Source organism: Fundulus heteroclitus, chromosome 20 (assembly GCF_011125445.2).
Source record: "Fundulus heteroclitus isolate FHET01 chromosome 20, MU-UCD_Fhet_4.1, whole genome shotgun sequence".
NCBI classification, from domain to species: domain Eukaryota; kingdom Metazoa; phylum Chordata; class Actinopteri; order Cyprinodontiformes; family Fundulidae; genus Fundulus; species Fundulus heteroclitus.
Window position 1 is genome coordinate 43,115,021 of NC_046380.1, and position 13,754 is coordinate 43,128,774.

Below are 13,754 nucleotides of genomic sequence, written 5' to 3' on the forward strand. Positions count from 1 at the left end.
TATTTATAACAGAATTTTATTGATAAGACTTTTTTTTTTTACAATATTACTCTATAAAGAGTCTGACTGATTATTGTAAACAGAGCTCCAGAGAGAATGCAAAGACGCAAACCTTAGGAGAAACATTAAAGGCGGCTGCACACTGGGTTGTACTGGGCTCCACGCAGATTCTACACGGACATTTTAAACTTCAATGTTGAGTGCACTTATGAGCTATTGCTTGTGACAAACTCCTATATTTCCCACAGCAGCACCCACCGCACACCCATCAGTCCATGGTGCAGAGGCTGCAGGAGCTTGCAAGCTGCAGCCGCGTTGGGGACTTCTTCCCGCTAAGCAGTTTATAGTGACATCATGAACGCGCTCAAAAAATTGAGCTCTGCACGTACTTGTCCGCGTGGACTTACAGTGGTCTGCAAAAGTTTGGGCAACCTTGTTAATTTCAATGATTTTCCTTCATAAATCATTGGTTCTTAGGATAAAAAAAATCAGTTAAATATATCATATAGGAGACAAACACAGTGATATTTGAGAAGTGAAACAAAGTTTATTCCATTTACAGGAAGTGTGTAATAATTGTTTAAACAAAATTAGGCATGTGCATAAATTTGGGAACCACAATCAAAAAAAATAACTCAATATTTAGTAGATCCCCCTTTTGCAGAAATAACAGCTTCTAAACGCTTCCTATAGCTTCCTATGAGAGTCTGGATTCTGGTTGGAGGTATTTTGGACCATTCCTCTTTACAAAACACCTCTAATTCATTCAGGTTTGATGGTTTCCGAGCATGGACAGCTCTCTTTAAGTCACACCACAGATTTTCAATAATATTCAGGTCTGGGGACTGAGATGGCCATTCCAGAACGTTGTACTTGTTCCTCTGCATGAATGCCTTAGTAGATTTTGAGCAGTGTTTAGGGTCATTGTCCTGTTGAAAGATCCAGCCCCGGCGCAGCTTCAGCCTTGTCACTGATTCCTGGACATTGGTCTCCAGAATCTGCTGATATTTGGTGTAATCCATGCGTCCCTCAACTGTAACAAGATTCCCAGTCCCTGCACTGGCCACACAGGCCCACAGCAGGATGGAACCACCACCAAATTTTACTGTAGGCAGCAGGTGTTTTTCTAGGAATGCTGTGTTGTTTTTCCTCCATGCATGACGCCCCTTGTTATGTCCAAATAACTCAATTTTAGTCTCATCAGTCCACAGCACCTTATTCCAAAAGGAAGCCGGCTTGTCCAAATGTGCTTTAGCATACCTCAAGCGGCTTTGTTTGTGATGTGGGCGGAGAAAAGGCTTCCTCCGCATCACTCTTGCGTACAGCAGCTCCTTGTGTAAAGTGCGCGCAATAGTTGTACGATGCACAATGACTCCATCTGCAGCAAGATCATGTTGTATGTCTTTGGTGCTGGCCTGAGGGTTGACTTTGACTGTTCTAACCATTCTTCGCTTCTGTTTATCCGTGATTTTCCTTGGTCTGCCACTTCGAGCCTTAACTTGAACTGTGCCTGTGGTCTTCCATTTCCTGACTATGTTCCTAACTGTCGAAACAGACAACTGATATCTGTTAGACAGCTTTCAGTATCCTTCCCCTAATTCATGATGGTGAACAATCTTTGTTTTCAGTTCATGTGACAGTTCTTTTGAGACTCCCATGTCGCTACTCTTCAGAGAAGATTCACAGAGGAGGGAAACTTACAATTGCCCCCCCTTAAATACTCTCTCATAAGTGGGTTCACCTGTGTATGTAGGTCAAGGGTCACTGAGCTTCCCAATCCAATTTTGAGTTCCAATAATTGGTTCTAAAGATTTTGAAATCAGTAAAATGGCAACAGTGCCCAAATTTATGCACATGCCTAATTTTGTTCAAACAATTATTGCACACTTCCTGTAAATGGTATAAACTTTGTTTCACTTCTCAAATATCACTGTGTTTGTCTCCTATATGATATATTTAACTGATTTTTTTTATCCTAAGAACCAATGATTTATGAAGGAAAATCATTGAAATTAACAAGGTTGCCCAAACTTTTGCAGACCACTGTATGTCATGTGGAAGCCTGGAGACAGAAATAGCTCAGGATGTGATCTGGCGCTATTTAGAAAGGCTAATTATTTTTAATAAAATTAACCGTGAACATGCACAGACGTATAATAATTTACTGCATACACCCATCCACCTTCTTGGGGTGGCGGGCAATTTTGTTGGCAGGGCGAGACGCTGCCCTTGTTGAATGTTAGGTGAAACACTGCCACCGACCTGACTCTGGAAGCTCCTCCATCCGTTCCAGCGTCCTCTGGACCAGTATAAGGGCCACCCTTCCAAAAAGGTCTCCCGGACTGTACTTTAACGCTTGGAACTCCACGCTACTCCAGACATTTTGAATTGTGAAAGCTTTCTGGATGGGAAGCGAAACGTCTTCAAACTTTGGAAAAAACTCTTTTATTTTTTAACTTTTTTTGGAATGACCATGACCTGGATGACAGAGAATCTTCACCAGCACAGAGATTCTCAAAGTGAATATTAGCCTAATATTTTTCTTATATTATGTTTAGCTAAATGACGTTAGGGAATTTCTGGGTTTTTTTTTTAAACTGAAGATAGCATATGATTTGTAACTTCTAACAAGGACTTTAATGAAGCAAAACATCTTCAAACTTCAGAAAAAAGTCTAGTTGTTTTGGGGGTTTTTTTTACCTTTTTTTGGTATTTCAGAATCTCTCCAGCATATATTTAATTAATTTTCTGAAGAGAAAAACAAAAAGTTAACTAATTTAATCTTTCTTCAAATTTACTTACTTTGGATCAGCTGATAATGGGACCCTAGAGAGGTCCTGTTTAAACTTGCTTAAACTGACTTCGGTTGGAAGTCAGCAATTGGCTCTTTAGGCAACCATGTATATGGCTCTCGATACAACCTGATACAATGTGTTTTTGAGTGATATGTTTTTTTTTTTACCTGGCTGAGGGTCGGTGTAATCCACAGTATAGCCATCAAGCTGGAGAAGCTCCACCGGCTCAGCCTTCTTCTCTCTGTAGCTGCACATTGCAAAAGTGTACTGGCTCACCTGTACCAATCAAAGAGAGAGAAATAGTTTTCCTAATGGTTAATCTGAAAAGGGATACAATTCAACAAGAAACTATCTAGGCTATTCCCTAAGAAGATGTCTCAACTATAATGATGAAAATAATGCCGTCACATCTTGACGATATTCTAGTGTATTCTAATAATCAGATAAAAATATATTGAAAGCAAAGGACAAACAACACAGCCTAGTCACTGTTATTTATTTTAATAAAACAACTTTCTGAAAATCAATTGTCATAATATACCCATTTTACATAATGACTGTTTTACACAAGAAAATGGACTCACTCAAATTTGTGGTAGCAATACAAATATGAAATGTTTTCTCTAAAAGCAATATCATTAAGTCCACATTACCTTTCTTTCATATGTTTATTTCTGTACTTTACATTTTAGATGTGTATTTAAAACGGAAAGTATCAAGAATTTTTTATTGTCACCATGTGTTACCATGGCGAAATCTCCTTTGAGGCAGTTTGGTTTTTTTTTTACATTAAATTATCAACATATGCATGCATTTTTACCAGTAGAACCATTACCTTTAAGAAGGTAGCATATAATCCATATTATCCAATATCCATATTATCTGGCATTCATGTGTTTATTTCTTGTTTTGGAAAAGGAACGCCCTCTGGCACTTCTGAAAGTGGACTATACAATGTTATACATACTTGGACAGCTGCAGCAACAACAGCCACAATATTTCAGGTGTATATATGTATATATATATATATATATATATATATATATATCTATCATGATTTAGTCTTGGATGAACCCGGACACAGCACACACACACACAGAGCTGGTTTCCAAAGGTTTATTGAGACAGCAGGTAGTGGATGATGAAGCCAAAGTCATTTACCAGATGGAGGTTGCAGGGGTACAGGAAACTGGCAGGCGAGAACAGACCGGAGCAGACAGGAACAGAACCAGGAGACGAGCACGAACGAGACAGGCATGGTGTTCAGGAGACTGAGACGAATCAGCAACTAGGACAAACTGAAGGTGAGTCTTTATAGTGGTGACAGCAGGTGGAGCGAGTCCAAGATGATTGCAGTCCTGTCAGGTGTTCTCAATCAGGGCTGCACTGAGGAAGGAGTCGAGGAAGTGTTCAGAATGCAGCCTTCAGGCTGCATCATGACAGTACCCCCCCCTCAAGGTCGGCTTCCAGACGACCCATAACCTCCTCGACTGGGCGGGTGGAAGGGGGTATCCGGACGGTGGAAAAAAACAAAACAAAAAGCCTGGAACCTTACGGGCGCAGGAACCTCACGGGCGCAGATACTCAGGAGTGCAGGATCCCTTGTCGGCGCAGGAACCAAGAGGACGCGGGGAAGGCGTCGGAACCAATGAGCGCAGGATCCTCTGAAAGCGCAGAAACCTTGAGAGCGCCGGAACCTTTGAGAGTGCCGGAACCAGACGAACCAGAGGTGAACGTGGCAACACAGCGACCCAGGCGAGACGAATCCAGCGGCGAGGCGTCGCATCACAGCGACCCAGGCGAGATGAACCAAGAGGTGAGGCGTCGCATCACAGCGACCCAGGCGAGACGAACCAAGAGGCGGGGCATCGTGGACTACGATCCCGGCGAGACGAACCAGAGGCGAGGCATCGCAACATAGCGACCCAGGCGAGACGAACCAAGAGGCGGGGCATCGTGGACTACGATCCCGGCGAGACGAACCAGAAGCGAAGGCACCCACGGAGATCTGGGGCTGAAGCGAAGGCGAATCCAGAATCCGGCCAGCTCCCGTACCAAGCTCTGTGTGTGACCGGGTTCATCCTTTGGCCGATTCGTTCTTTCAAGATTTTGTCTTGGATGAACCCGGACACAGCACACACACACAGAGCTGGTTTCCAAAGGTTTATTGAGACAGCAGGTAGTGGATGATGAAGCCAAAGTCATTTACCAGACGGAGGTTGCAGGGGTACAGGAAACTGGCAGGCGAGAACAGACCGGAGCAGACAGGAACAGAACCAGGAGACGAGCACGAACGAGACAGGCATGGTGTTCAGGAGACTGAGACGAATCAGCAACTAGGACAAACTGAAGGTGAGTCTTTATAGTGGTGAGAGCAGGTGGAGCGAGTCCAAGATGATTGCAGTCCTGTCAGGTGTTCCCAATCAGGGCAGCACTGAGGAAGGAGTTGAGGAAGTGTTCAGAATGCAGCCTTCAGGCTGCATCATGACAATATATATATATATATATATATATATATATATATATATATATATATATATATATATATATATATATACACACATACACGCACACCGTTCAGTGAGCCATCTATATGTTCGTCCGATGCTAACAAATGATGACATTCAAGCTATTATATTATATTCATGCTGCTATTTGAGTGATATCAGCTAAATGTGATCTGGAAAAAAAATAACGGTCTAAGAAAATCATATTTGTTCTTCCTGATTGATCCACAATCAGCAAAAAAGCTGTGAATTTGTCTTTGTCCGAACAAAATGTTAGCATAGGAACGTAATTGCAGTTAAAAACCTTAGATTTAGTAGCCATGATAAAAACATTTAGATTTTTATCTAATTCTAACTATTTACATTCCATTCATAAAACTGCCTTACAATGTAATAAAACATTGCAATAGTAATTATTTTACAACACACTTTCACATTTGAATGATACAGAAAACATGTGTTTCTTACAGTGTGAAAAATAATAAACGTGTGAATGTGTTGTTACAAGGTAGGGTGGTGGAGGTAACAAGTTGGCACTTTTGTATGAGGTTATTACAGATTTTTTTTTTTTTTTTTTTTTTGACAAATATGGGGTAGGGCCAGCCATGTGCAGTGCTAATGAAAGCTTTGGAGGTTTGAAAGTGGAAATCAGCAGTCCAAGGTTTTTAATGAAAACAGTAAAGACTTTGCAAAGCTAATTTTACTAATATGATTTGAGTTTGAGAGCCCCTGCTTTGCTCTAACTCAGGTAGTGGAAGAGGTGCAATGGTTCCTTGAAATACGGATTTGTTCTAATAATCAATCCATCCTGTTTCTTTCAAAATGCCCTCTTGTCCTGCCCAGTCTAAACCTTGGGAATAATTAGTTTATGCAGTTTTTATCAATTCAAGAAAAATACTCAAAATAAAGTACAGGGTCTTGAAAGTATATGCATGTTGTGCTCTAAATAACCACAAAGCAAGTATATATATATATATATATATATATATATATATATATATATATATATATATATTGCAATTTTATGTGGTACACCGACACAAAATGGAGTATAATTACACTGTTTAGTTCAGCACCTGCAAATATAAATTTAGTATTGCAAATGTATCAACACATGGTCATCTTTCTGCACTGGCATAAAAGACAAGGATTTATTAGAGAAGCAGCAAAGAGGGCCATGGCTATTCAGCTGGACCTGCTAAGAATCAATTACATTCAAAATTACCTTATAAATTCCAAAGGGAAAGTAAATGTTGATGAAACACATATTTTAAAAGTTTTAGCAAAGAATTGTAGATGTTGATGGCCACACCTGCCCACGTGGAGGTCGGCGTGGGGGGTTGGGGGGGACAGCTGTACCGGGCACAGGAAAGAGTTGGGGTTCTGATCATTACGTTATAGGCAAGTATAATTTTTCAATATGCTATTATTTGTTTAAAACAATGTTACATTTGAGTTTATAAAACCTTTTTATCCATATTTGTATATATGTGGTACTTATTAAACCGGGGAGAAGAGCTCCACCCCACCCCACCCCAAAAATGTTTTGGCCAATAAGACGAGTTTTGAAGCTCATTAAGCTGCTCAAGTACATCAGAATGTCTGGTTTTTAGAAGTCTGGTGCTCAGGAAAGAAACGATAAGAGAACACGAAAGAAGAATCATAAGGTATTTTATGGGTATATAACAAAAAACTAAGGATGAGAGTGGAAGAAGTGCAGCAGATTGTGAATCGCAGGTAAATGATCCCTATCCATAGCCAGTTCCACAGCAGACTTATAGAAGATATTGCCCCTTAAAGATTTTTTGCAAACCTTTAAAGAACTTAACTTGCTCCAGTCTTTTGTGTCCCTGCTTGTAGACACCTTTACTGTTGCATCTTCCTTCCAGTCTTCCAAGCATTTATACACCTCTACCAACTCCACATCTTTTCCCATATTGGAAATAGTGTTTGACATATTCCTGTTTCTCCCTAAATCTGCAATAATTTCTAATATTTTGCTCACATTGAAAATATGATATTTGTTGCCACAAAGTGGTCCACAAGCTGTCTGTACTCAGCTAGTTGTTTATCACTGATACACCTCTTTCTGATTCACATATTGTGAATTGTGTTGATGTCCCTGACATTTGCACTTCACAATAACCTGTCTTTGATTCAACAATCTGTTGTTCATGAGCACTGCTCATCCATCTCCTTTTCTTTTGCAGCTATTATATAAATCTCCGTCTGCTTGTATGACCTGAAACCCCTAAGAGATGCTGGAGTCGGGAATTTGATCCTGCAGCCATGTCTCAATGAAACACATGATAGTGCATTTCCAATTGTCTAGTAAAGGTAATTGTTAGTGTTTAAAGCTTATCCAATTTGTTTGGATATCTAGATTTGGCCAATATGACTGATGGGAGTGATGGTTTGATCTTCCTTCTTCTCTCTCCTTTTTGGTCCTGCTCTGTATACATAAAACCTCCTTTTCAACTTTGCTGGGATTTTGTGCTGCAGCTGATGTATTAGCTGAGCTTTTTTGATATAATTCAGCTGTTCTTGGTTAAAAAAAATCTTGATGCTATAGTTAGGTATCATTACACATGTCCTAAAGTAGGAAAGGGTCAGTAAAACCCTGCTAGGTGCAGAGCATCTCATACCAAAAGGAGTAATTCTCCAAAAAGGAATATTTCAGCAAGAAAAAGAAGAATTAAAGTTTTTTTAAAAAAAAGAACAAATCATAATGGACATATCAGAGCTACTCCAACATGCTGCCACCTTGAGTGGCGTAGTTGAAAGGTTTTCAAATTTACAAATCTACAGATATACAGTTTCCTGAAGAGAGCAATTGTTGAAAAAGTTAAAACAGTCAGAACAGGGCTCAAAAAACTATTCCATGTTTTCCCCTTTTAAGTAGATAAATAGATAAATACTAATACTGGATCTAGAAATATTTGTAAGTCAATGTCCCAGCAGGCATTGCAGCTGCCATCCTATGATGTGTACATGGTCCAGCAGTCTTAGCTTCTGCCTCGCAATATAAAAGCAGGGCTTGTACTTCAAACTGGGTTCTTCTTCCCTCTGTAACGTCCCTGGACATTGCTTTCTGAGAGCACATTCTCACGGGGGGGGGGGGGGGGGGGGGGGGGGGTTAAGAAAGTGGCTGGCAAGTTCTCCTACCACCCGTCTAATTCCTTTGAATAAGGAAGCTCTGTGAAGCTTTAAAATCCAGCTGTGTGTAGCCAGCTGATTTCCAACTTTATTCCTGAGGCGTTCCGAGGAGACAGATGGAATAAGACAGCAACAAGTAAATTTGTTTTATTTTGTTATTTTTCTTTCTAGCTTGGACAGGATAACATAGGTTGTAGAAGTAGGATGGTCCTAAACCAAGACTGTGTATTTGAAGTATTGAACTGCTGCCTCAGATTACGAGCTGCATTTTCATGCAATGATTGTGTATGTGTTTTTGTTTCAGAGTTTGTGTTTTTGAAACAGTCCCAAAACTGAGTCCAGGGCATTTGGGGTTACAAATACTTTGTCTGTCTTGCCCCTGGCCTGTGAGCGAATGGTCTCCTGTCTTATGACCCTTTGTTCTGGGAAGCTATCTGCTAGCTAGAAGTTAGCAGCTAGAAGCTAAACCATACTCATGTTTCTATTGACACAGCCTAGCTCTCCCTCTCCCTCCATCTTGCCCCTCTTTACAGTGATCACCTATACCCTATTTATGTCCCATGTCTGCTTACACACTCCAAGTTGAGCCAATTATATGATTATCTCCCAAAATATGCTTGTGCTGGTTGACACTTAATCACATGCTGGAATCGAAGTGAAGCTTTATAATTCCCTGTTCAATTGTCTAAAAAGGTTAGAAGGGTTTTTCGCTTGCTTACACACTTACACTTAATTGTTTCACATTTTACCTTTGAATGTTTGGTTGTAGATGTCAAATAGTTTGGTTATAACAAGGTGATTGTTAACAATTCCCTTTTTAAATAACTGCAAGCGCATCTTGCTGTTTTGTTCCTTCCGTGTTACCATGGTGAATTTTTTTCTACTCATACTCCGGCCCGGTTTCCGAAAGTTGGGTTAGTGGATATTCAGAATAATGTCTGGGGTAAATTCCGGCTTTTCCAGTTCAGAAAGCTGAGAAGCCTTTACACTGAGTGAAATTATCATGATAAATTACTTAGTGAAACAACTCTGCTACCAAGCAGAGTTGTTTGGGCATACTCTGAGTATTTCCTCCTTTTTAGCTGAGGTCTGCACAAGGACGTGTTGGAAAAGGCGTATCCTTTCCTGGAGGAGCCTATATGCTGGAGTGCAAATATGCCACAAAAATCTGTGTCGGGAGAGGCTGATCAGACCATGATTAACTGTCTTATCATTTCTGGATTAATATATTTTCAAGTGTTACTGTTTTTTGCTGCTGTCAGTGAGTTATCTTAATATTCTATGCCCACGCATCACTCCTTAAACGAGGAGATGCTCGAGGTTCTGAACTATTTCTTTGAGCTGCACTTTTTTATGCCTACAGCAGCTTTTTAATAATGTAGGTGTCGCAGAAAATCTTTCAGAGGCAGCTGAATGTCACGTGGTCAGGACTGTTACTGTTGCACTGTTATAGTTGAGTTTAATGGTGTTCCATAGTCAAAGACCCACAGAATTAATAATTCAATTTGATTCAGTTTTATTTATATAGCGTCAATTCATGAAACATGTCATCTCATGGAAAGGCACTTTGCAAAATCAAAATCCAATTAGATTATACAGACTATGTCAGATTATACAGATTGGTCAAAAAAATGTCCTATCTAAGGAAACCCAGTACATTGCATCACGTCTTGACAAGCAGCATTCACTCCTCCTGAAGGAGTGTAGACCCACAGGGAGAGTCGTCTGCATTGTCCATGGCTTTGCAGCAATCCCTCATACTGAGCAAGCATGAAGCGACAGTGGAAAGAAAATCTCCCCTTTAACGGGAGAGAAAAACCTCCAACAGAACCAGGCTCAGTGTGAATGGTCATCTGCCTCAACTGACTGGAGGTCAGACAAAGCAGAGACACAACAAGACAGACAAAAAAGCACAGAAGCACACATTGATCCAGTAATCTGTTCTACATTAGATGGTAATAGCGGGTGATCTGTCTTCCCTGGATGATGTCACAGCTAACAGAATGCCAGACCAGTTGTACCTACTATGAAGAAAAAAAATGACTGCATACCTGTGAGGTGGGATGGATTTCCTCAGCAAAGGAGAAGTGCTCATTATCCTACCATTTAGACTGGTTTGTGAACAATATTTGATGGAAAAAGTTTTAGATCTTAGAGTTCATCTCATTAAAAATGTGAGCAAAACCAGACGTGTTGCGTTTATATTTTTGTTGAGTGTATGAAGAGAATAAAAAAGACAGAGAACACAAAGTTAAAAGCTGAAATGACAAGAAGCATTGCAGATTGGAGAACAGTAGGAGAACTTAGCTGAGTGAGATAAATAGGCCATGATGTCCTCCAGCACCCTAAGTCTATAGCAGCATAATTATAGACAAAAATCAGGGTAACCTAAGCCACTCTAACTATAAGCTTTGTGAAAAAGGAAGGTTTTAAGCCTAGTCTTAAAAGTAGACAGGGTATCATACCACAAACCAAAACTGGGAGTTGGTTCCACAGGAGAGGAGCCTGATAGCTGAAGGATCTGCCTCCCATTCTACTTTTAGAGACTCTAGGAACCACCAGCAGACCTGCAGTCTGAGAGCGAAGTGCTTTGTTAGGGACATACGGGGTAATCAGAGCTCTGATATATGATGGAGCTTAGTTATTAAGGGCTTTATACTAGAGAAGGAGAATTTTAAATTATATTCTTGATTTAACAGGAAGCCAATGAAGGGAAGCTAAAATTGGAGAAATATGATCCCTCTTGTTGATTTTCATCAGAACTCTTGCTGCAGCATTTGGATCAGCTGAAGACTTCAAACTGCATTTTGTGGACTTCCTGATAGTAAATAATCAGAATTTATGGATAAATATAGCTGAGTGTAATCAGCATAACAGTGGAAATTAATCCCATGTTGTCTGATACTTTTGCCAATCGGAAAGATATATATAGAGAATTGGTCCAAGGACTGAACCCTGTGGTACTCCACAAGCGACCTTAGAGTTTGAAGAAGATTTATTATTAACATGAACAAACTGGAATCTGTCCGACAGATAAGATTTAAACTAGCTTAATGCTTTCCCCTTAATCCCTACAGTATGCTCAAGTCTTTGTTGGAGAATATTGTGATCAACTGTGTCAAATGCAGCACTGAGATCTAACAAGACAAGTACAGACACAAGTCCATTATATGAGGCCATGAGAATATCATTGGTGGCCTTCACCAGAGCTGTTTCAGTGCTATGATGAGCTCTGAAGCCTGACTGAAACTCTTCAAATAGGTTATTATTAAATGTTCACATAGTTGATTAGCAACTACTTTTTCAAGCATTTTAGATAGGAAAATAAGATTAGATAAAGGTTTGTAATTTCTGAAGTCATCTTGATCAAGAGATGGTTTCTTAAGTAAAGGTTTAATAACAGCTACTTTAAAAGCCTGTGGTACATATCCATTTACTAAGGATAGATTAATCATGTCTAAAATAGGGGTTTTGATCAAAGGGAATACCTCCTTAAATAACTTGGTTGGGATTAGGTCTAACATACAAGTAAAAGGTTTAGATGAAGCTAAAATTTTAGATAGCTCAGAAAGCTCTATTGCTTCTAAACCGTTCAAACACCGAGCAGGTTCTAAAGATTGCTCCAACACTGCCTCACTTACTGAGGACGAGGTAATCATGTTTGGGAGGATGCCAATTATTTTATTTTTAATGGAATCAATTTTATTTATCAAGAATCCCATAAAGTCATTAGTAATGAGAGCTAAGGGGATGGATGGATCAACGGAGCTGTGACTCTGGGTTTAGCAACTGTACTGAAGAGAAATCTAGGATTATTTTTACTCTCCTCAATTAATGATGAAAAATATGCTGCTCTAACTCTGCGAAGGGTCTTTTTACACAACAGTAGACCGTAATAAAAGAACTACACAGAATGAAAGCAATAATGTATACTGTATCCAATTTTTCAGACATCAGCTCTAATTTCACCCACCGCCCCCCACCCCAACACCATTGAGGCTACGGCACATTTCTTCACTTAAATAATGCCAGATTTGCATTTCAACTTAAAATATAAATATAGCCTATATTTATATAGTCTATAAATATAGGCTATATTTATATTCAAATATAAATATAGCCTATATGTTATAAGACCTGTCCAGAGTGTACCCCGCCTCTCAGCCATTGAATGCCGGAGATAGGCACCAGCACCCCTCGCGACCCCCACAGGGATAAAGCATGACGTAAAATGGATGGATGGATGGATGGATGGATGATTAATATAAAGTGTGCTTGCCACAATTATACACCTACAAGAAAATCAGTGTCAACTCCTTTTTAGAAGGATGGATGAAGCCAAATTCTCGCTAAAACAGTGATGGACATATAACTTCTTTCAATAACTTATACCATCCCATCATTAATTGCAAATGCTGATTATAGCCAATTAATACATTAGTTGAGTATGGTTAAACATAAGAAAAACTTGTAACTTAACCTTACATGATTAAACTGTATTTTCATACTTCATCTTGTTTGGTGCCACGTCCTTTTAGTGCCTATCGGGTTGCACCTAGACACATAATAAATGCAGCCCACCTCCTTTTATTTGGGTGTTGAGTGACTGTGAGAATACAGCTTTAATTCACCATAAAATAACACTCATGCTGTCATGGTTTAGGTTTTGTCTGCCTTTAGTGTGAAATTCACTCAGCCCTCCCTCGCTCTGCTCCATACACTAATTAGCCTTAACTCCCCGTCACCTGTCGGGCAGCAATTAACCCTGATCTGCCATCACCTGTTTCCACCGCTTTATAAGACTCACCTCTTTCTGTTCCCGTCGCCGGTCCATAGCGTTCACTCCCGCTCAGTTCTCTGCCAGTATTCTTGTCAGCTCCGTTTTGTTACCGTCAGCCTGAAGACTCCTTTCAACCTGGTTTTTGTTACAGTCAGCCCATAGACTTTCCGTCAGTTTGTTTTCTCCAGAACACGGCTCAGACGTTCAGCTCTCCGGTGCACGGCTCAGACGTTCAGCTCTCTGGTGCACGGCTCAGACGTTCAGCTTTCCAGTGCACGGCTCCGATGTTCAGCTTTCCACTGCACGGCTCAGACGTTCAGCTTTCCACTGCACGGTTCAGACGTTCTGCTCTCCAGTGCTCGGCTCTGATGCTCTGCTCTCCAGTGCTCGGCTCTGATGCTCTGCTCTCCAGTGCTCGGCTCAGATGTTCTTCTCTCCAGTGCTCGGCTCAGATGTTCTGCTCTCCAGTGCTCGGCTCAGATGTTCTGCTCTCCAGTGCTCGGCTCAGATGTTCAG

At 40.4% G+C, this 13,754-nt stretch overlaps 1 protein-coding gene across 2 annotated transcripts in view; it reads right to left on the bottom strand.

Annotated features, from left to right (window-relative positions):
• Window positions 1-13,754, bottom strand: part of LOC105920400 (calcium-dependent secretion activator 1) — a 710,204-nt gene that overhangs the window by 433,150 nt on the left and 263,300 nt on the right. For both annotated transcript variants that reach the window (XM_036151653.1, XM_036151654.1), the window contains exon 10: window positions 2,963-3,071. In XM_036151653.1, the coding sequence (XP_036007546.1) occupies window positions 2,963-3,071 (109 nt within the window). The remainder of the gene's footprint in view (window positions 1-2,962; window positions 3,072-13,754) is intronic.